General features: G+C 45.9%; 1 protein-coding gene across 1 annotated transcript in view; it reads right to left on the reverse strand.

Moving 5' to 3' along the window:
* Nucleotides 1-14052: 14052 nt before the first annotated feature.
* Nucleotides 14053-20614, reverse strand: part of WDR4 (WDR4 tRNA N7-guanosine methyltransferase non-catalytic subunit) — a 32520-nt gene continuing 25958 nt past the window's right edge. Inside the window, exon 9 of the mRNA XM_082459813.1 lies at nucleotides 14053-18699. Coding sequence (XP_082315939.1) covers nucleotides 18444-18699 — 256 coding nt within the window. The 3' untranslated portion in view covers nucleotides 14053-18443. The remainder of the gene's footprint in view (nucleotides 18700-20614) is intronic.

Consider the following 20614-nt stretch of genomic DNA (forward strand, 5'->3'; position numbering starts at 1 on the left):
GGACATTTGGATCTAATAATGTGGTAGCTCTGAAAATCAGATTCTGCCCTCTTTCCCAGCGTTTGCTGGGTTTTGTTGTTGATTTGTTTATTGTTGTCGTTGTTTTTGTTTTTGGAGTATAGTTTCTTTACAATGTTGTGTTAGTTTCTGCTGTACAGCAAAGTGAATCAGCCACACGTATACATATATCCCCTCTAAAAATATGGAACGCTTCATGAATTCGCATGTCATCCTTGCTCGGGGCCATGCTAATCTTCTCTGTACCATTCCAATTTTAGTATATGTGCTGCCAAAGTGAGCACTGTTTGTGTGTGTGTGTGTGTTTGTGTGTGTGTGTTTTTAATTGTTGTAGGCTGTCTCTATGCTGTGCCTGAGGTGTAAACTTAGTCTTCTCAGGTCTTTTCTGAGCCTTTCCCTGGGTATATACAGTCACTTTCTAGTTTTCCCCATATATGCAGTTGTTTTTGGATGTTCTGATCTTTAACGTCTGGCTCCAAAAGAGGAAAAAGCAGAAAACGAAGACGATGAAAAAAAGATGCCCGCCCTTTAAGTGCTCCGGCAGTCACTTCGGCCTGAGGGGGAGGGGCTGGCAGCGATGGAGGATGTACAACGATGGCTACCCCCCCCCCCCCGTGGGCCCCTCTGGGTTCGGAAGCAGCAACCTGCCGTCAGATCACAGCCCCCTGTATTTGGGGGCAGAGTCCTATTTCCCACCCTAACTCCCACAATCTACGCAGGTGGCTGCGAGGGCGTAGCTGCCTGCCCTGGGCTGGTGATGGGGGCTGAGTAGCCACTACTGTGCAAGAGCTGAATTTTACCAAAATTAACCGCAATTTACAACCCAGCCCTTCCCCCTTGAAGTTGCAAGGCTTCAACAGACTCCAGATTTCGAGAACGGTTCCATCATTCAGATGCTGCCGGTGCAATGGTCCAGGTGGGGAGACAGATTCTGCCGCTTCCTACTCTGCCGTCTTCCCAGAATCCTCCCACATAACTCTGGGTGCCTCCTGCATGGGGGAGAGATGAGGCTCAGGGACATAAAGACGAAGAAAACTGTGTCTTGTCTCAAGGAGACAACAACTGCACATGGGAGAGGTTGGACTTCGGAGCCAGAAAAACCAGTGCAACCCCTGGCTCTGGCGCTGGCAGCTGTGTAAGCCTGGCCACGTCCCACGTCTCAGGCTCCTGACCCAGAAAGGGTGATAACAGTAACTGCTGTGAAAATTCAGCAAAATGGCCCATGAGAGCACCTCCCGTGGTGGTCAGCAAGTCAGCAGGTCAGCACTCAGGAAATCATTTTCTTCCCATCTCCATGGAAACAGCCCTCAAAGTCCTCAGGCTTGCTCTCCGCCAAATCTGAAGATCTCAGAGGGGAAACCATTTTCAAAATCAAGAGTGACCACTCACAAGCTGATTGCCCCAGCCTGCTGTGGTCCCATGGATAGGTGTGCCCTGTGCCTGCCAGGGGACAAGCCAGACCTGCCCAACAATAGGTAAAACTTAGGAACTAAATAGGAGTTCCAGAACATTTAAACCTGAAAGTTTAATCCCGGGTCTCCATCCATCCAATCCATCCATGTGATCAATCCATCCAATCAATCCTCCAATTGTGCTGTGACCACACTCACACACCAGGAAGGACATGCATAGGCATGCGTCAGGCAGGGCACACACAAGGACAGTCACAGCGGCTCAGATGCAGTGGCCCAATGCTCCAGCCAGCACAGCTGTTAAGGCAAGGCATCCTCCCAACAACGTGATGAATCTCATGCCGTGATGCAAAATGAAAAAGCCAGACACAATGGAGAACATAATAAAGGATTCCATTCATATCAGGTTCAAAAAAGACAAAACAATATATGATGTCAGAAATCAGGGTTGTGGTTACAGGGGAGTGGAGGGGAGTGAGCCCAAGAAGACTCGAGGGGCGAGGGGCTTCTCCTGCTGCTGGCGCCCTGTCTCCTGACTTGGGAGTGGACTACACGTGTGGTCGCGACAACGAGAAATCAAGCTTGGCATGCGCTGCAACAGACGGGCCAACTTACATTTTCAGGTTAAAAAATAAAACTAGAACGGGCTGGGGAGCAGGATTCAACGGGCACAGGCTGTTTGTTCTGGACCAGAAGCAAAGAGCGTTTGGCCCAGTGTGCAGTGCCGAATCCCAGCACAGCACTCCTGGTGAACATCCGCTGCGGCACTGAGAGCAAACCTCGCTGCCCCGGTGGGGTCTGGGAGGGACATCCGTGGATGCCCGCTGGCTCTGCAATTAGAGGGGACAGGCAGCTGGCGCACGGACATGGGAAGTCCCGAGGGCTCAGGTGGCTGATCCAGACACAAATCATGTGGGCATGACACGCTTTACAACAGATGTAGACCAGACATCCAGCCCTTGCATGAGAACGCATTCCAGACTGCTGCACAGTCTCAATAAAATGACCTCTGAGCTCTGCATCACCGCCCTCCCCCACTGCAGGTTACCTCTGGTTACCTGGGCATTCCCCCACCTGGCTCCCCAGCCTGACACTCAGTAAGAGAAGGTCAGAGAAAGAGGCAGGACAGTCTGTCCATATGGGGTTCCATTGCTGCAGGTCTGTGGCACCTCTTGACAACTTCCTATGACCTATATGTCCCTTCCCTCAATACATGTAGATTAAGAACGGGCTTAGAATTGCAATAACGATCCAAAAGTTTATATCACTGACCAGCTTTGTATCCTCAGAGCTGGCACACAGTGGGAGCTCAGTGATTATTTTTTCAGTGATTTAATATAGTTTTCTCCAGTTTGCAATTTTACATATAGCAATATATACAACACACATATTTCTTAGTCTGTATCTAATGAGCTAACATTTATTAAGAGCTTATTATGTGCCAAGCCCTGTTCTAAGCAAGACACAGATGAATATATGAAGTTTCCTCTACATGTAATTTTCACGACTCTAGCAAGTGGGCATTCCTATTGCCCTCCCTGTATGGATGAGACACTGGCAGAGGTGAGTTATGTATCTCACCCACGATCATAGTTAGTTATCTCATCTAAGCCTTCTGCTACAGACTGTCTGTGTCTCCCCACAATTCATATGTTGACATCTTTCTTCTTATAAATTAATTAATTTATTTATTTATTTTTGGCTGCGTTGGGTCTTTGTCGATGTGCACGGGCTTTCTCTAGTTGCGGCGAGCAGGGGCTACTCTTCATTGCGGTGCACAGGCTTCTCATTGTGGTGGCTTCTCTTGTTGCGGAGCACAGGCTCTAGGTGCATGGGCTGTAGGTGTGCGGGCTTCAATAGTTGTGGCATGCGGGCTCAGTAGTTGTGGCTTGCAGGCTCTAGAGTGCAGGCTCAGTAGATGTGGCGCATGGGCTTAGTTGCTCCGCGGCCTGTGGGATCTTCGCAGACCAGGGATCAAACCTGTGTCCCCTGCATTGGCAGGCAGATTCTTAACCACTACACCACCAGTCAAGTCCCATACACTGACATCTTAATGCCTGAAGTGATGGTGTTAGGAGGTGGGGCCTTTGGGGTGATGAGGTCATGAGGGTGGAGCCCCGGTGAATGGGATCAGTGCCCTCTACTCACAGTGCAGTGGCTCTTGGGAACCTGTTTTCATGGAAACAATCTAGGTCTTCCTGCTGCCCAGTTCCCTAAGACCACTTATTTCATACTGGTTCCCCCAGCACTTGGGATGCTGTACCACCCATCTTGCTGCTGTGAACAGCGGCTTCCGATGGCTTTCAAACGTGTGGTTAATGGTGATCGCAAATGCAAATGTGAATGACAGTTCCTCTTCTGGCCGTGTTGGATTTACTGTTGGAAATTTCATGTAGGACAAGGCATCTTCCAGTCTTGTCTCCAACCGGCCTCCCCAGCTGTGATCACTACACTCCCAGAACTCTCTCAATGTTGCCACACCCATGCCCTCCACACTGCCACCAGTGGGAGGCCAGGAGAGGGGCCAGGGTGGAGCCAGAAGAGACGGCCCATTTGCACAAGGAAGGTCCATGCCTTTTCCCACAGGGTGAGCCTGACATAATTGCCTGGATCGGAGACCAGAAAGGATAAAGGTATGGGAGCAAGGGTCTCACAGCCCTCAGAGGAGATGGGTGTGGCCACTCCCAGGACTGCCTGCTGACAGCCAGGAGGGGCACACAGGGCAAAGGAGGCCCCCCACCATCTTGCTGCTCTTGGGTGCTTTCCCTGAGCAGTGGAATATGAAAGGGCAAGCAGAAGTTGGGCATGCAGACACAAACACACACACACACACACACACAGACATACACACACACATACACAGGGCTGCAGCCCATGAGCGAGGGATGCACTGGTCAATCCCAGGAGGTAGAGTATAGAGGATAACGAAGTGCCCCAAAAGGGAAAGATGGGGATCGGCCATTCCCAAGCATGAGAAGTACTTGGAAAATTCAGAGGAAGGCACTTCAAGGTGTGGGGCCCCGGGGAGGGTTCCCAAACCACTTTTATTTGCTGAACCCATCAACCTACGCCCGAGGCATGGGGTTCCACTTGCCCTGGTCCAAGCGTGGTCCTGGGGAGGTACTGGTGTCAGGGGCCCAAGGAAAGTCTCCAGGGATGGAAGCCCTCAGCTTGGTTTGAATGATGGTGTGTGGTGTGCACGTCTGTCAGTGCCCACCCAACAGCATCATGGAGCTCTCCGTATTTCCGTGTGTAAATTAAGCCCTGCCCCCAAATGCAACCAACCCCACGAAGGCAGGGCAGGCAGCCACTCCTCTAGAGTGCAGGCTCAGTAGCTGTGGCGCATGGGCTTAGTTGCCTGTGGACTCCCTCCTGCGGCCCTCCCCTCTCTCCTCCTTATCAACTGCCCCGCCTCTGCCACTCCATTCCCATAAACACACACCAGGCCAGGTACCTCCCGTGTTTAATAAGTGTCCCACTGACGTCCTCTTCCTGTTCCAGGATCCAAGCCAGGCTCCCACACTCCCCCGGCTTGCCGGGTCCCCACTCACCTCCACACTGAGGCTGCCCCCAGTCCACCCATCCGTAGTGGCCATGACGCCTTGGAAGGGTGAGCCCTGGAGACTGTCCCTCCAAGAGGGCTTGTCTGACACTGTTTCATGGGTTACTCATGTTGGCAGGAGCTCCACAGCCATGACGTCAGGTCCTGCTCAGTGCATCAGGCAGGTCAGGGGGTGTGTGGTGTCCACAAGCCTGATTTACAGGGGAGGCTGACCTTGATCACCAGGCTAGGGGGCGTCTGCTGGGGGTTTCCATTGTAAAGGTATAATTTCCCTTTGTAATGAATAAATATCTTGGAGGAGGTACTTTAAAACTGTGCAACTGGGCTCTCCTGGTGGCGCAGTGGTTGAGAATCTGCCTGCCAATGCAGGGGACATGGGTTCGAGCCCTGGTCTGGGAATATCCCACATGCCGCGGAACAGCTGGGCCCGTGAGCCACAATTACTCAGCCTGCGCGTCTGGAGCCTGTGCTCCTCAACAAGAGGCCACGATAGTGAGAGGCCCGCGCACCGTGATGAAGAGTGGCCCCCGCTTGCCGTAACTAGAGAAAGCCCTTGCACAGAAACGAAGACCCAACACAGCCATAAATAAATTAATTTTAAAAAAAAGCAAAAAACTGTGCAACTGTCCTGTTGCTCCCCAAACTTTTGCCCTCTGAATTGAGCATCCATCGGTGGGTCTTGCTGGCAATGATTATCATGGTGGCGTGTGCCTAGTGGTGATTTTGAATTTCAGTCCTTCCTTTTACATTTTAATTGGAACTCTTCTGTAAGGAAGAACTGTCTCTCCTCCACCATTTATTTATTTATTCAATACTTTATATGAGCTTGTGGATACCTATTTTATGCTAGGGTTATAACACAACTCAATCACCATTTATTTAGTTGCCCAGACTATCCTAGATTTGGCCATTGGGAACTCCTGCAGGTTGGGTCCTGTGTACTTTCAACAAATGCCCCTCTTTTTCAAGCAATTCCTTATTTTCTCATTCCACAAGATGTTTCAGGCTCAGCTTGTATTTCCCTAACACGGTCCTGGAATCAACCAGTTCTCCAAGGATCCTTGGTTCCTTACATCGGAGAATGGTGCTTAAACACCAAGATTTGGGTGCCAGGTGAGCTCATTGTGACTGAGATGGCATTGTCTTTGAGCAACAAGAGCTAGAAAATATGTATATATGCTAACCCAAGCATATGCATACTCTGTATTAATTTCTGTGTCTACATGTCTACATACCCGTATATCAAAAACCATACATTCACACCGATTTCTCAGATGCAATCCAACACCACCAGGTTCCTTGCAGCTCTCTCCTTTCCTTATTTGTAACGTCTTTCTACAACAGTAAGAATCCTGGCGTCCTTCTCCATCATGTATTTAATTATTTATTCAGTCCTAATGTGCACACAGAGTAATTTTTTTACAAGATATTAAATATAATTCCCTGTGCTATACAATATATCCTTGTTGTTTATCTATTTTATGTATAGTAGTTTGTATTTGTTAATCCCATACTCCTAATATGTCCCTCTCCCTTCCCTCTCCCCTTTGGTAACCATAAGTTTGTTTTCTATGTGATTCTGTTTCTGTTTTGTATATACATTTATTTGTATTATTTTTTAGATTCCACATACAAATGATATCGTATAGTATTTGTCTTTCTCTGTCTGACTTACTTCACTAAGCATAACACTCTAGGTCCATCCATGTTGCTGCAAATGGCATTATTTCATTCTTTTTTATGGCTGAGTAATATTCCATTGTATAAATATACCACAGCTTCTTTATCCATTCATCTTTCGATGGACATTTAGGTTGCTTCCATGTCTTGGCTATTGTAAATAGTGCTGCAGTGAACATTGGGGTGCATGTATCTTTTTCAAAATAGTTTTCATTTTTTCCCAGGAGTGGAATTGCTGGCTCATATGATAGCTCTTTTTTTAGTTTCTTAAGGAAGTTCCATACTGTTTTCCATAATGGCTGCACCAATTTACATTCCAACCAACAGTGTACAGCGGTCCTCTTTTCTCCACACCCTCTCCAGCTTTTATTATTTGTAGAATTTTTGATGATGGCCATTCTGACCGGTGTGAGGTGATACCTCATTGTGGTTTTGATTGCATTTCTCTAATAATTAGCAATGTTGAGCATCTTTTCATGTTCCTGTTGGCCACCTGTATGTCTTCTTTGGGAAAAATGTCTAGGTCTCATGCCCATTTTTTTGATTGGGTTATTTGTTTTTTCAATATTGAGTTGTATGAGGTGTTTGCATATTTTGGATATTAACCCCTTGTCAGTTGCATTGTTTGCAAATATTTTCTCCCATTCCATAAGTTGTCTTTTCATTTTGTTGATGGTTTCCTTTGCTGTGTAAAAGCTTGTAAGTTTGATTAGGTCCCATTTGTTTATTTTTATTTTTATTTCTTTTGCCTTGGGAGACTGATCTAAGAAAATATTGCTACAATTTTTGTTCAACAATATTTTGCCTATTTTCTCTTCTAGGAGGTTTATGGTGTCATGTTTTATATTTTAGGTCTTTAAACCATTTTGAGTTTATTGTTATATATGATGTGAAGAAATGTTCTAATTTCATTGATTTACACGTAGCTGTCCAGTTTTCCCAACACCATTTGCTGAAGAGACTGTCTTTTCTCCATTTTATATTCTTGCCTCCTTTGTCATAGATTAGTTGACCATATGTGTGGGGGGTTATTTCTGGGCCCTCTATTCTGTTCCACTGATCTGTGTGTGTCTGTTTTTGTGCAAGTACCAGGCTGTTTTTGATTACTGTAGCTATATAGTATTGTCTGGGTAATACTACATTTGTCTAGTAATTGTCTAGTAATATTGTCTAGTAATTCTGGGTCTTTTGTGGTCCCATATAAACTTTAGGATTATTTTTTTCTAGTTCTGTGGAAAATGTCATGGGTATTTTGATAAGGATTGCATTCAATCCATAGATTGCTTTGGGTAGTATGGCCATTTTAACGATTTTAATTCTCCTATTCCAAGACCATGGGATATCTTTCCATTTCTTTGAATCATCTTCAATTTCCTTTATCAATGTGTTTGTTGTTGTTGTTGTTTTTGTTTTTGCCACGTGGCATGTGGGTTCTTAGTTCCCTGACCAGGGATCAAACCCACGCCCTGTACATTGGAAGCATGGAGTCTTAACCACTGGACCAGCAGGGAAGTCCCTCCTTTATCAATGTTTTAGAGTTTTCATCATATAGGTCTTTCACCTCATTGGTTAAGTTTATTCCTAGGTATTTTTTTATGCAATTTTAAACAGGATTTTTTTTTACTTTCTCTTTCTGATATTTCATTAATAGTGTAAAGAAGCACAATAGATTTCTGTGTATTAATCTTGTATTCTACTACCTTGCTGAATTCATTTATTAGTTATAATAGTTTTGTGTGGAGACTTTAGGCTTTTCAATATAGAGTATCATGTCATCTGCAAATAGTGACAGTTTTACCTCTTCCCTTCCAATTTGGATACTTTTTTTAAAATTAATTAATTTATTTATTTATCTTTGGCTGTGTTGGGTCTTTGTTGCTGCATGTGGGCTTTCTCTAGTTGCGGCGAGCAGGGGCTACTCTTTGTTGCAGCACGCGGGCTTCTCATTGTGGCGGCTTCTCTTGCTGTGGAGCATGGGCTCTAGGCTCATGGGCTTCCGTAGTTGTGGCACACGGGCTCAGTAGTTGTGGCTTGCGGGCTCTAGAGCACAGGTTCAGTAGTTGTGACACACGGGATTAGTTACTCTGCGGCATGTGGGATCCTCGGGGACCAGGGCTCAAACCCATTTCCCCTGCATTGGCAGGCAGATTCTTAACCACTGTACCACCAGGGAAGTCCCTTGTATACCTTTTATTTCTTCTTCTTGCCTGATTGCTGTCGCTAAGACTTCCGATACTATGTTGAATAGAAGTGGTGAGAGTGGGCATCCTTGTCTTGTTCCTGAATTTAGCGGGAATGTTTTCATCGAATATTATGTTGCCTGTGGGTATATCATAAATGGCCTTTATCATGTTGAGATATGTTCCCTCTATACCCACTTTGGTGAGTTTTTATCATGAATGGATGTTGAATTTTGTCAAATGCTTTCTCCACATCTATTGAGATGATCATGTGGTTTTTGTCTTTTCTTTTGTTAATGTGATGTATCACGTTGATTTTGCTTATACTGAACCATCCTTGTGACCTGAATGAATCCAACTTGATCATGGTGTACGATCCTTTTTATGTGTTGTTGGATTCAGTTTGCTAATATTTTGTTGAGGATTTTTGCTTCTATATTCATCAAAGATATTGGCCTGTAATTTTCTCTTTTTTGTAGTGTCTTTGTCTGGTTTTGGTATCAGGGTAACTGTGGCCACAAAGAATTGATTTGGGAGTGGTTCCCTCCTTTCAATTTTTTGGAATAGTTTTAGAAGGACAGGTATAAATTCTTCTTTGTATGTTTGGTAGAATTCCTCAGTGAAACCATCAGGTCCTGGATTTTGTTTGCAGGGAGTTTTGGGGGGTTTTTTTGTTTGTTTTGTTTTGTTTTGTTTTTAACAGATTCTATTTCACTTCTAGTGATCAATCTGTTCAAATTATCTGTTTCTTCTTGCCTCAGTTTTGGTGGGCTGTATGTTTCTAGAAACTTGTCCATTTCTTCTAGGTTGTCCAATTTGTTGTTTACAGTGTTCTCTTATGATTTTTTGTATTTCTGTGGTATTGATTGCTATTTCTCCTCTTTCATTTCTTATTTTATTTGGGTCCTCTCTCTTCTTCTTGGTGAACCTTGCTAGAGGTTTGTCAATTTTGTTTATCTTTTTAAAAAAGAAACAAAACAAAACTGCTCTTAGTTTTATTGATCTTTTATATTATTTTTATCTCTCTTTATTTCCTCTCTGACATTTACTATTTTCTTCCTTCTGCTGACTCTGGGTTTTGTTTGTTCTTCTTTTTCTAATTCTTTTAGGTGGTAGGTTAGGTTGTTTATTTGACATTTTTCTTGTTTCTGGAGGAATACCTGTATCGCTATGAACTTCCCTCTTAGAACTGCTTTTGCAGCATCCCATAGGATTTGTAAATTTGTTTTCATTTTCCTTTGTCTCTAGGTATTTTCTGACACAGAGTAGTTTCAGTATTACTAACCCATAGCCCTGTGTGAAACAAATTTACTATCTAAAGGACAGTATTTTGTCCAATTCTGTCTTTAGACCTAACAGTGTCCTGTCAAAATACTGTTCTCCAAAGTGACTTAAGTTGGTTCTTTCCTTCCTGGCCTCCTTCACAGGGGTTCATTACTCACTGTAAGAGAGTTAGGTTCATTTGTTACTGTTTGTATTCATTTCTCCCCATATAGTGCTTGGTTTTCATCGTTTATTTGGGGGTGCACTACTATGGTTCTAAGAATGGGAGCTTTAAAAAAAAAAAAGTGTCCAGTTCCCTGGCAGTCCAGTGGTTAGGACTCTGTGCTTCCACTGCAGGGGGCATGGGTTCAATCCCTGGTTGGGGAACTAAGATCTCACATGCCACACCGTGTGGCCAAAACAAAACAAAGTATCCTTAGACGAAATTTGCTCCCACGCCCCCCCAGCCACCCCAGCCCCCGCAGGTAACCAACCACCCTCTTTAGTTGCTGGTTTATCCTGTATTTCTTCTACACAAATAAGCAGGTGCCTGTGTCTTTTCTTCTAACCCCATCTTTCTCACATGAAGGGATCATTTTACAGACACACTTGTGCATTGTATCCTTACACGTAACAGTATGTCCTGGTAATCACTGTGTCTGTTCACATAGATCTTCTTCATTCATCACTACGGCTGCACAGGCTACACTGTGTGGGTGTACCCTGTTTATTTAACCTTCCCTATGTGGGCATTTGCACTGGTTCCTACACTTTACAGTGACAAATCATGCTCAGTAAATAACCTTATGGGTGTGTATTTTCATATTGTTGGACATGTATCCTCAGGGTAGATCCCAAGAAGTGGGAGAAGAACATAAGTGCATGTGTGGTTTTGCTAGTTATTGCCAAATTTCCCTCCAAAAGAGTTGTGCCGATTTGCATTCCTTCTAGCAATGTACAACAGGGCTTTTCCCCAGAGCCTCACTGAGTGTGTCATTTTATTTAAGTTTTTGGCAATCTGGTAAGTGAGAAACAGTATCTCATTGTCGTTTTAATTTGCATTTCTCTAGTTATGAGTGAGTCTGAACTTTTTTTTTTTCATGTTTGTCATTTTTAATACCCTTTTTGTAAATTATCTGGGCATGTCTTTTTCCCCTTTCTCCCCGGTTTTTAATCCTTTTGTCACTCAGTTTTTTAAAGAGCTCTTTATATGTTAGAGATATTACAAAGAGACAACTCCTTGGTCTGTGTTGCATATATTTCCTAGCAGTTTATCAGTTCAGTTTTTATTTGGTTTATGGTGTTTTCTGTGATACAATTCTTTTTTTAATGTGTACACAGTCAAATGTATCAATACTTTTCTCATATTGTCTCTGGATTTCGGGTCATAGTTAGACCTTCCCTACACCAAAGTTAAGAAGAAATCCACCTATATTTTCTTCCATTACTTGTGTAGTTTCATTTTTTACTTCCTAATCTATTTGGATTTCATTCTTGTGTATGGAGTGAGATAAGGATCTAATTTTACCTTTTTCCAAATGGCAACCCAATTGTCCCAGGACATTTTCTAAAAAATTCATCTTCACCCAATGATATGAGACACTACCTTGTCACTCACTCAGCTTCCACATATACTTGTGGCTACTTCTGCATCTCCTTTCTTATTCTGAGCGCTATTTATTCGCGTGCCTGCACCAAACGGTCTTGACTATAGAGGCTTGATGGTGTTAATGCTGGTTGGGTTGGTCCCCCTCCTCATCTTTCCATGTTTTTCTGGCTATTTTTGTTTGTTTTTCCATATGAACTTCAGGATCAACTTGCCTAGCTCCATAAAACAGCTAATAGTTTTAGTGGGACTGCTCTGAATTTGTAAAGTTAGGGAGACCTGGCATCTCTGTAAAGCTGAGTCATTCCACCCAAAAGGAGACACGTCTTTCCATTTCTTCAAGTCTACTTTTGTGTCTTTCAAGACTGCTTTAAAATGTTAATTGTAGAGGTTTCCACGTTTCTGGTTAAATTTATTCCTGAGCAAACTTTGCTGCAATTGTAAACGGAATTTTTCCATATTGTCTCTTATTGTTCATATCTAGGCAGTCTATTGACTTTTTAATATTAACTTTGTAACCAGCTACTTCACTGAATTTTTTTAAATTAATTAATTAATTATTTTTGGCTGCGTTGGGTCTTCGTTTCTGTGCGAGGGCTTTCTCTAGTTGTGGCAAGCGGGGCCACTCTTCATCGCGGTGCGCGGGCCTCTCGCTATCGTGGCCTCTCTTGTTGCGGAGCACAGGCTCCAGATGCGCAAGCTCAGTAGTTGTGGCACACGGGCTTAGTTGCTCCACGGCATGTGGGATCTTCCCAGACCAGGGCTCAAACCCGTGTCCCCTGCATTGGCAGGCAGATTCTCAACCACTGCACCACCAGGGAAGCCCTGAATTTTTTTTTTTTAAATCATTGATCCCCTAAGGGTTTTCCAGATAGACCATCATGTCATCTGCAAATAGAGGTGGTTTTACTTCTTCTTTACCAATTGTTATGCCTCTAATTGACTCCTCTTGTCTGATACGTGCAGGATAGTAGACAAGGTAGCGGGCATTCGTGCCTTTTTCCTGATATTAATGGAAATGCCTCTAAGTGCCTCTTCATAAAGTAAGGTACTGGCTTTAGGACTAAGGTGTATCATGTCAGATGGCTGTAAACAGTGTGACTGTACTTAATGCCACTGAACTGTACACTTAAAAATGGCTAAAACGGCATATTGTATGTACATTTTACCACAATTTTTTTTCCCATTCATCATGGTACTGAATTTTGTACAAGACATATCCATGGAGAGAACTATGAATTTTTTTCTTAGATGTGTTAATGTGATAAGTGATACTAATATTGAACAAACCTTACATTCTTAATATAAATCCCAGTCATGATGTATTATTTTTGTAATGCTATTGTATTATTTTTATGTTAGATTCCAGCTGCTAATGCTTAGTAATTTTGCACTGATATTCATGAGTGATACTGGTATACAGGTTTTTCCCTTTATACTGTCTTTCTCTGGTTTAAGTATCTGATATTATACTAGCTTCACAAGAGGAGTTAGGAAGTGCTTTCCTTCCTTTTCTACACTCTGGAACACTTTATGGTGCTCTGGGACTATCTGGTCCTTGAAGTTTGGTAGAATTCCCCTGTGAATGTCTAGGCCTGTGGTTTTTCTGGGGTAGTTCCTTAATAACTTTCTTATGTATACTTATTTCTAACATGCTGTTGTCCTCATTTAACCACATACAGTGAAGAGCTTTCCAACACGCACCTACCAGAGAAAAGTCTGCTCTCACCTGTGCTGGTGGCTTCGGGGGTCTTTTTTTGAATACTAAACTTTGTTAAGGTTCAAAGCAAGCTTCCCTGCAAGGCTCAACTGCAGAGGGGCCCTGACCACACAGTGCTGTACAGTCAGACTTACCCGGCAGGATTCACGGGTGCAGGGCCAGCAAGTGGGGGGCCTGCTTTGTCTGCTCTTCGGGTCAGATTAAGAAAGCTGGAGAGTTGAGGTAGATCATCACGTGATCCTAAGTCAAGGGCGCTGTCTGCCCGCCTGCTGTGCAGAACAAGCCACTTCACTGGAATACTCACTGTCATCGGAATATTTCACAAAAGGAGCAGATGTGTTCCGAGCAGGGTCACCATGACCGATGTCTCATAGCCTTTTGATTTCTCTGAGTAACGGTCCGTCTCAGCCAGTAACCTCAAAGAACACTGACCTAAGAGATGCTTGGCCCGGAACCGCAGGCTTCCAGGAACCCTGACCTCCTCGGTGGCCGCCCCTGCCCACCTGGCTACCGCCCGTGTGCTCTCAGCCGCGCTGGCCGCTCACAGGCCCTTCCCCCTCCGGACGCCTCCCCTCCCCATCAGGCCAGCAAAAATCAAAACAAAACACCCAGAGGAGCCATGAATACAGCTTTATTATTTTCTTTCATTTCTTTGTCATGGAATTGGAACCAGCAAAACATAACATCAAATGTCAGGCTGGTGATTTTCTGCTTCAAAAATTGGCAAATCCCACTGTGAATCTTAGCACCACTTTGCTTCCATTTCACAGGTAAAAAGCCAGGCTTGGGGGGAAAAATAAATGGCTTTTGATGCGGAAATCACAGTCTTCCCACACGTTCCTCCCCACGTCAGGCGGGCTTGTCCTGTCCTTGGTACCATGCTTCTGCCCCCCCCCCCCATTCCTAAACCAGCTGTTTCAAAAGTATGCAGGGTGGAGAAAACCTTCCCAAATACAGTGTGATACCCAAAATCATAAAAAGATGGATGAATCTGACTACCAGAAAAGGCCATATTAAAAAGAAAATATCTTAAAAAAAAGCCAAAAGTCAAACTGGGAAAGACGCGCAATTCACATAACAGAGGAAAGGCTAGAAAGATGTCCTTCAGATCAGCCCCCCCGCCCCCCAGGAAACACTGCCAAGCAACTGGGCCAAGGACTGTCACACGCAGGTCAGAGACGAGAGGCCAGGCCTCGCTCGTCACAGGACAAATGTGACTCAACCGCAGACCACGGGGAACATGGCGGGCCCAGACACACACCCCCCGCCCCCCAGGACCAACTGGAAACCTGGCGACACAGGCCTCAGGACTTTTTGCCTCAAGTAATCCTTCGGCCGCAGCACAGGGGGGACAGGTCCAGGTGGAAGGGAATTCGGAGGCAGGGCAGCTGAGTTTGGGACAGGGCGCCTGAGAAGAGGGAGCTGCCCAGGTCCCCTTGGGTCTTTGCTTCAACACCACCCTGCGCACGTGTGGTGAAACCCCGTGAGGCTCACACGAGTACTTCTGAGGACAGGACGATTCCCAGACCAGGCGTCATCCGAGGCCCCTCCGGCCAGCCCAGCATGGGGAGACTTCATGAACATACAGGGCGTTCCCCAGGGATGCCAGGTGGGCCGGCCTCAGAAAGCAGAGTACACTATCCCTCTAAAGGCTGCTCCAGACCTGCCCCAATGAGCTCCAAAACAGACCCCAAAAGGACCGACTTCATCCACAGGAGCTTAACAGCCTGCCAGGAAGAGTGAAACATTCTTTAAAGGAAGATAATAAAGCAGAGCACTCAACCGTGAAAGTGTCACAATATCAGGCACCCGATAAAAAACCTCCTGGACATAGTAGCAGGAAAATAGGTGCCATAAACAGAAGGCAAACCAGTCAGCAGAAACAGACCAGAAATGAAAGACAAGATGGAGTTAACGTAAAAGAAAACAATCATTTTAAGTAGGCACCATGTGCTCAAGGACACTTTTTTAATGAGTATGATGAGAAAAATGAAACATATTTTTAAAAGAACAAAATCGAAATTACAGAAATGAAAAATACAATATCTGATTCAGAAAATACTCAGCCTTGGATTGACAGCAGCTTACAAACCACAGAAGAAAAGATCAGGGAACGTGATGAGAAACAGAATCCATCCATGGACTTCCCTGGTGGCGCAGTGGTTAAGAATCCGCCTGCCGATGCAAGGGACACGGGTTCGAGCCCTGGTCCGGGAAGATCCCACATGCCGCAGAGCAACTAAGCCCGTGCGCCACAACTACTGAGCCTGCGCGTCTGGAGCCTGTGCTCCGCAACAGGAGAGGCCGCGATAGTGAGAGGCCCGCGCACCGCGATGAAGAGTGGCCCCTGCTTGCCGCAACTAGAGAAAGCCCGTGCGCAGCAACGAAGACCCAACACAGCCAAAAATATATTTCAAAAAAAAGAATCTATCCACAATGAAGCACAAATAGAAAAAGGCCCGAAGAGGAACTGCCGAGACTGGCTGACCTTGGTGCCGCATCAAACAGTCTGAAATACAAGTACTGGAGTGTGCAGGAGGCAAAGAGAGAAGGGGGAAGGAAAAAAATATTTGAAGAAATAATACTTGGAAACTCCCAAATTTGATAAAAATGATAAATCCACAGATCTAAGAAACTCAGCAAATGCTAAACAGGATAAACACACACATACCCCCAAAGCACATCATGATCAAATTATAGAAAACCAGTGATGAAGAGGAAAACTTCTTAAAAAGCCGGTTAAAGAAGACACATTATGTACAGTGGGGAAAAGAAGGTGTATCAGTCAAGAGACAGAAATCACACAGATAATTTAAGGAGGAAAACTCTAATATAAAGAACTGTTAAATAGGGACAGAGGGTTGCTGAGTAAAGCATAAAGAACTTTAAAGGACAAAGGAATCTGAGGTCTGGGAGTAGCCAGCACCTCCAGGACTGACGCAGAGGGTCCAGGAAGGAACGAGCCAGGAGAAGCGTGGCATCTGTGGACCTCGGGGAGATGGCAGCATCCCACTGGGGGTTTGGGGTGGGGACTGGACCTTGTTTGAGGGGGTGCGGCTGTGGTGTGCCGGCTGGTGGCGCTGGCGAGCGGAAAGCCGCCTGCCAGGGTTCCAGCAACTCACTGGGGCACCGGGAGACAGACTCCCTGGGAGCTGGACGTGGTGCCAGGGCACGTGCCAGGACGCCTCCTGCTGGGGTGCGGTGGACACTCACTGGGAGCCCACTGGGGTGTCACAGAGCAGCCCGTGCTGCTGGCCGGCATATCACAGCCCAGGAAGAAAGGGCCCTGGGCCCTGGAGCAGCAACCCCGTCCTCCTGCAGTGCCCCCCCAGCCCAGCCCAGCGCCCTCCACTGACCACACCTGCCACTGTGCCAACCCGCAAAGGAAAAGGCAGAGGGTCCAGCTACAGGGGCACGAAGCTGGGCACGGACTTTGTGCACAGACACTGAGGCCACCAGCACAGAGGAAAACAGACACTGGGGAGACGAGGGCGGCCCCGAGACAGAGCAGGAACATCTCCAAAGAAATGAAAATGAAAGAACTACATCCAGCGAAGATATCCTTCCACAATGAAGGCCACAACAGCAATTCAACGGAGGACAGACAGCCTTTCCAACAAGTGGTGCCAGGGCAGGCAGACGTCCACAGTCAAAGAACAGAACTTCACATCTTACATACAAATTAACTCATGATGGATCATGGATTTAAATGTAAAACATGAAACTATGAAACATCTAGAAATATCACAGGAGAAAATCCTTAGGGGCTAGGGCTAGGAAAAGGATTCTTGACACCAAAAGCACCATCCGTCAAAGGAAAAACCTGATAAACTGGAGCCCATCAATATTACATGTGTTTGCTTTGCAAAAGACCCCGTGTTCAAAGGATGAAAAAAGGAATTGCGCCCTGGGAGAAGACGTTTGCAAACCATATCTGGCAAAGAACTTGAATAAAGAACTCTCAAAACTCACTTAAGATAAAACAGTGACGACACCAAATGCTGGTGAGGGTGCAGAGAAACTGGGTCAACGTGCATCACCCACAGGAATGTAAAATGACACAGCCACTCTGGAAAACGGTACGGAGCTTCCTTACAAAACTGCACCTGTGCTTCATACGACCCGAATTACTTAGAGTGAGCCCCCAGACGTTTTCCCCACCAAAGCCAAGGTTGTGGCTGGACCAGCCTGTCTGGTTCTTACGGTTGCAGGACGCGCTTCAGCAAAAGCCATCAGGGAACTTTGAGAAATGAGGTTTATTACTCAGTCCTAGAGGGCACAGCAATGCCCGACGGCCACACGGTGAGGCCGAGGAGAGAGTGACCGTGCAAATGCATGAGCCTGGGGCGCTGCCTCTATTGGGGCCGACGCTGGGGTGCCTAGGGTTTCAAGGGTTCACTGTTTATTGGCTACTTTGAGGCTTAAGAGTGGGAATTAGGGTGTGGGAAGGGCAAAGCAAGGTCATTCATGCAATTTATCTAGGCTACCAAGGCTTTCTGAAAGAGGAACCTTATGTAAAGTACACACCATATTTCTGACAATTAAGATTAAAAATAGAATGTAAAATAGCTCATGAATAACTTTTATGTAGATTATATGTTGAAACACTATTTTTGCTGTATTTGGTTAAACAGACTATTCTCAAAATTTTATCTGCTTTTTCAAACTTTTCAAAGTGACTACTGAACACTTTAAATTACATACGTGGCTCAGCTGAATTCCCACTGAAATCCAAAATTTGGAGGATAAGAAGACATTGTCTACAAAAGCAAAAAAACAAAAAAAAACACTTTAAATATAAATACATACATAGGTTAGAAGGGATGAAAAAAGGAATTCCATGCTAACACTAACTTTTTACTTGGAGTGGCTGCATTCACAGGATAACCTACACTTCAGAACATAGAATAGGACTAGGAGCAGAGGGATATTTCAGAATGATAAGGCATCATTCATCAAGATGACACACTACTGCTACGTGTGTACGCACCTAATATCAGAATCAAAAACCACTAGGACAATGGAAAATTATTTCCTCAATTAGACATTTAAGTACTGCTTTCAGTACGTGAGAGAGGTACACAGAAATTAGGAGGATGGCTGTGTTCCTGAAATTGGTAACAACCGACAGCCTCACCGACTTGACCTGATGGACATTTACAGAACACTCCTCCAGCCAGCAACGATGGGACATGTTCTCTTCAAGGGCACGTGAGACCGCCACCATATTGTGGAACATAAAACAAGGCTCAATAAATCTAAAAAGAAAGGAATCAAGGTATATTGAGACCACAATGGAATTAAAACCACAAATCAATTTTAAAAATCTGAAGAAAAAACATCCAGTGTTTGGGAATTTAACCACACTTCCAAACAGCCCATGCAGCAAAGAAATCACAATGGAAATTAGAAAGAAAAATGCATGTCAACACGTACAGAATTCAAATAACAGTGCTGCAGGAAAAAAATCCACAGCATTCTCTCTACATTTATACTAGAAAGCTCTCCCAAGACAGTCAGTCACTAGCTGTTGGCAGGAGGCCTCAGTTCCCTGCCACGGTGACCTATGTGCAGGCCTGAATGTCCCCGTGACCGGGTGCTGGCATCCCCCCGAGCGGGGATCCACGCTGTGTTAAGGCGACTTTGCTGAGAACAGGGTCAAGGTTGAGTCTCGACACAAAGTGGGCAGCTTCCCTGGCCCGCACACAGTGGCCCGTAACTCCAAGTCTGCCCCTTTGCGAAATTGAACCTCAAAGGCTGAGCAAGAGAATGTAGCGAGTTTCAAGTTTTGCGTTCACGGTAGGGGTAGAAATGAACGAGGAAGGGCAGCTCTGCCCCAGGAACTGCGGGCCAGCGAGGGCGCTCCCGACAGAAACGCTTGCGTGTGTTCCAGGGGAGTGACCAGAATGCTCCTGGCGGCCGAGACGCGGGAACTACTCAAACGCCCACGTGACAGGGGATGAGCGCGCCGTGGTGCTTTCACACGAGGGAGCAGTGACAGTGGACACCACAGCCGTACACAACAGCGTGAGAGACGGCAAACCAGTGCGTTAGGTCGGCCTGGCCTGGGGGTAGGGGTGGGGGCGGGCGGTGACTGCCAGGAAGGAACCTGGGGACCACTCTGCTGTTGCTAAGCGTCCTGGCTCTGGCTGGGACTGTTACACACGTGTATGCAGTTGGTGATGTTTGTGCATTCCATGCACACTTGCCAGCTGTACACTAGGATGAAAATGAAGGAACAAAACCGCTTAGAATTCAGAACTGTGGTAACCAGGTTTTTAAAAAATCAGTAAATGAGCTGGAACAAAGCCCAAGGAATCTCCCCAGACGCAAAACATACAGACACTGAGAAAGAATGGAAAATAGGAGATAAGTAAAGGGGTAAGAAAGCCAACTCAACCCCTCAGTTCCCGTCAGTCAACAGACAAACCAGAAGAAACTGCTCTTCTAATCAGATGACGATGGACCGGTCTTCTCGAGGCAAAGCCACGGAGGGAAGCAGGGATGTTGCTGCTATGGGTGAAGAGGTGAGAGACGAAAACCCAGGAAATCCAACAGGTGGCTCCTCACGGGTCTGGGTTCCGCCAACCGTAGAAGAAACTTCGGGACAACCGGGGGCACATGAGCATGAACGGTTCCTAAGTCAGGGTTCCAGCGAGAATCCGGCTCACACTCACCCGAGATTTGTTAAGGTCCTTCGATGGAGAGACTAATTCCAGAGACGCGGACGGGGTTTCGGGACCAAGAAGCAGCCACGTCTGCCCCTGGGGCTGGGTGGAGCCAGGGCCCCCAGGAGGCTACAGTCCCAGAGGGATGCAGCCCACGGGAATGGGCACTGCAGCAGAAGAGAAAGCCGCTGCCTCCCTCCCCCTCCCCTTCTCCGACACCTGCTGCCGGGCTCCCAGCGGCCGAAGCCCCGGGAACAGAGGCATGGATCGCCCAAGTGGGGACGGGGTGTGTGGGAGAAGGAGCAGACTAGATCACGGTCACAGTCAGCCCGTCAGTACAGTTTGGTCTCTGACACGTGCGTGTGTAGCTTCGATAAGAATGAAAGTAACTTTAAAGCAATCCCCGGAAAGGCGGGAGATTTTCATGGCCCCTCTCACCTGTGCTCTGCTCTCCCGACAGGCTGCCTGGCGCTACCGCTATCGTAAGTCTGAGCCTCCCAATCAG

The sequence above is a fragment of the Balaenoptera physalus genome (assembly GCF_965194825.1).
Source record: "Balaenoptera physalus genome assembly, chromosome: 4".
Lineage (NCBI taxonomy): Eukaryota > Metazoa > Chordata > Mammalia > Artiodactyla > Balaenopteridae > Balaenoptera > Balaenoptera physalus.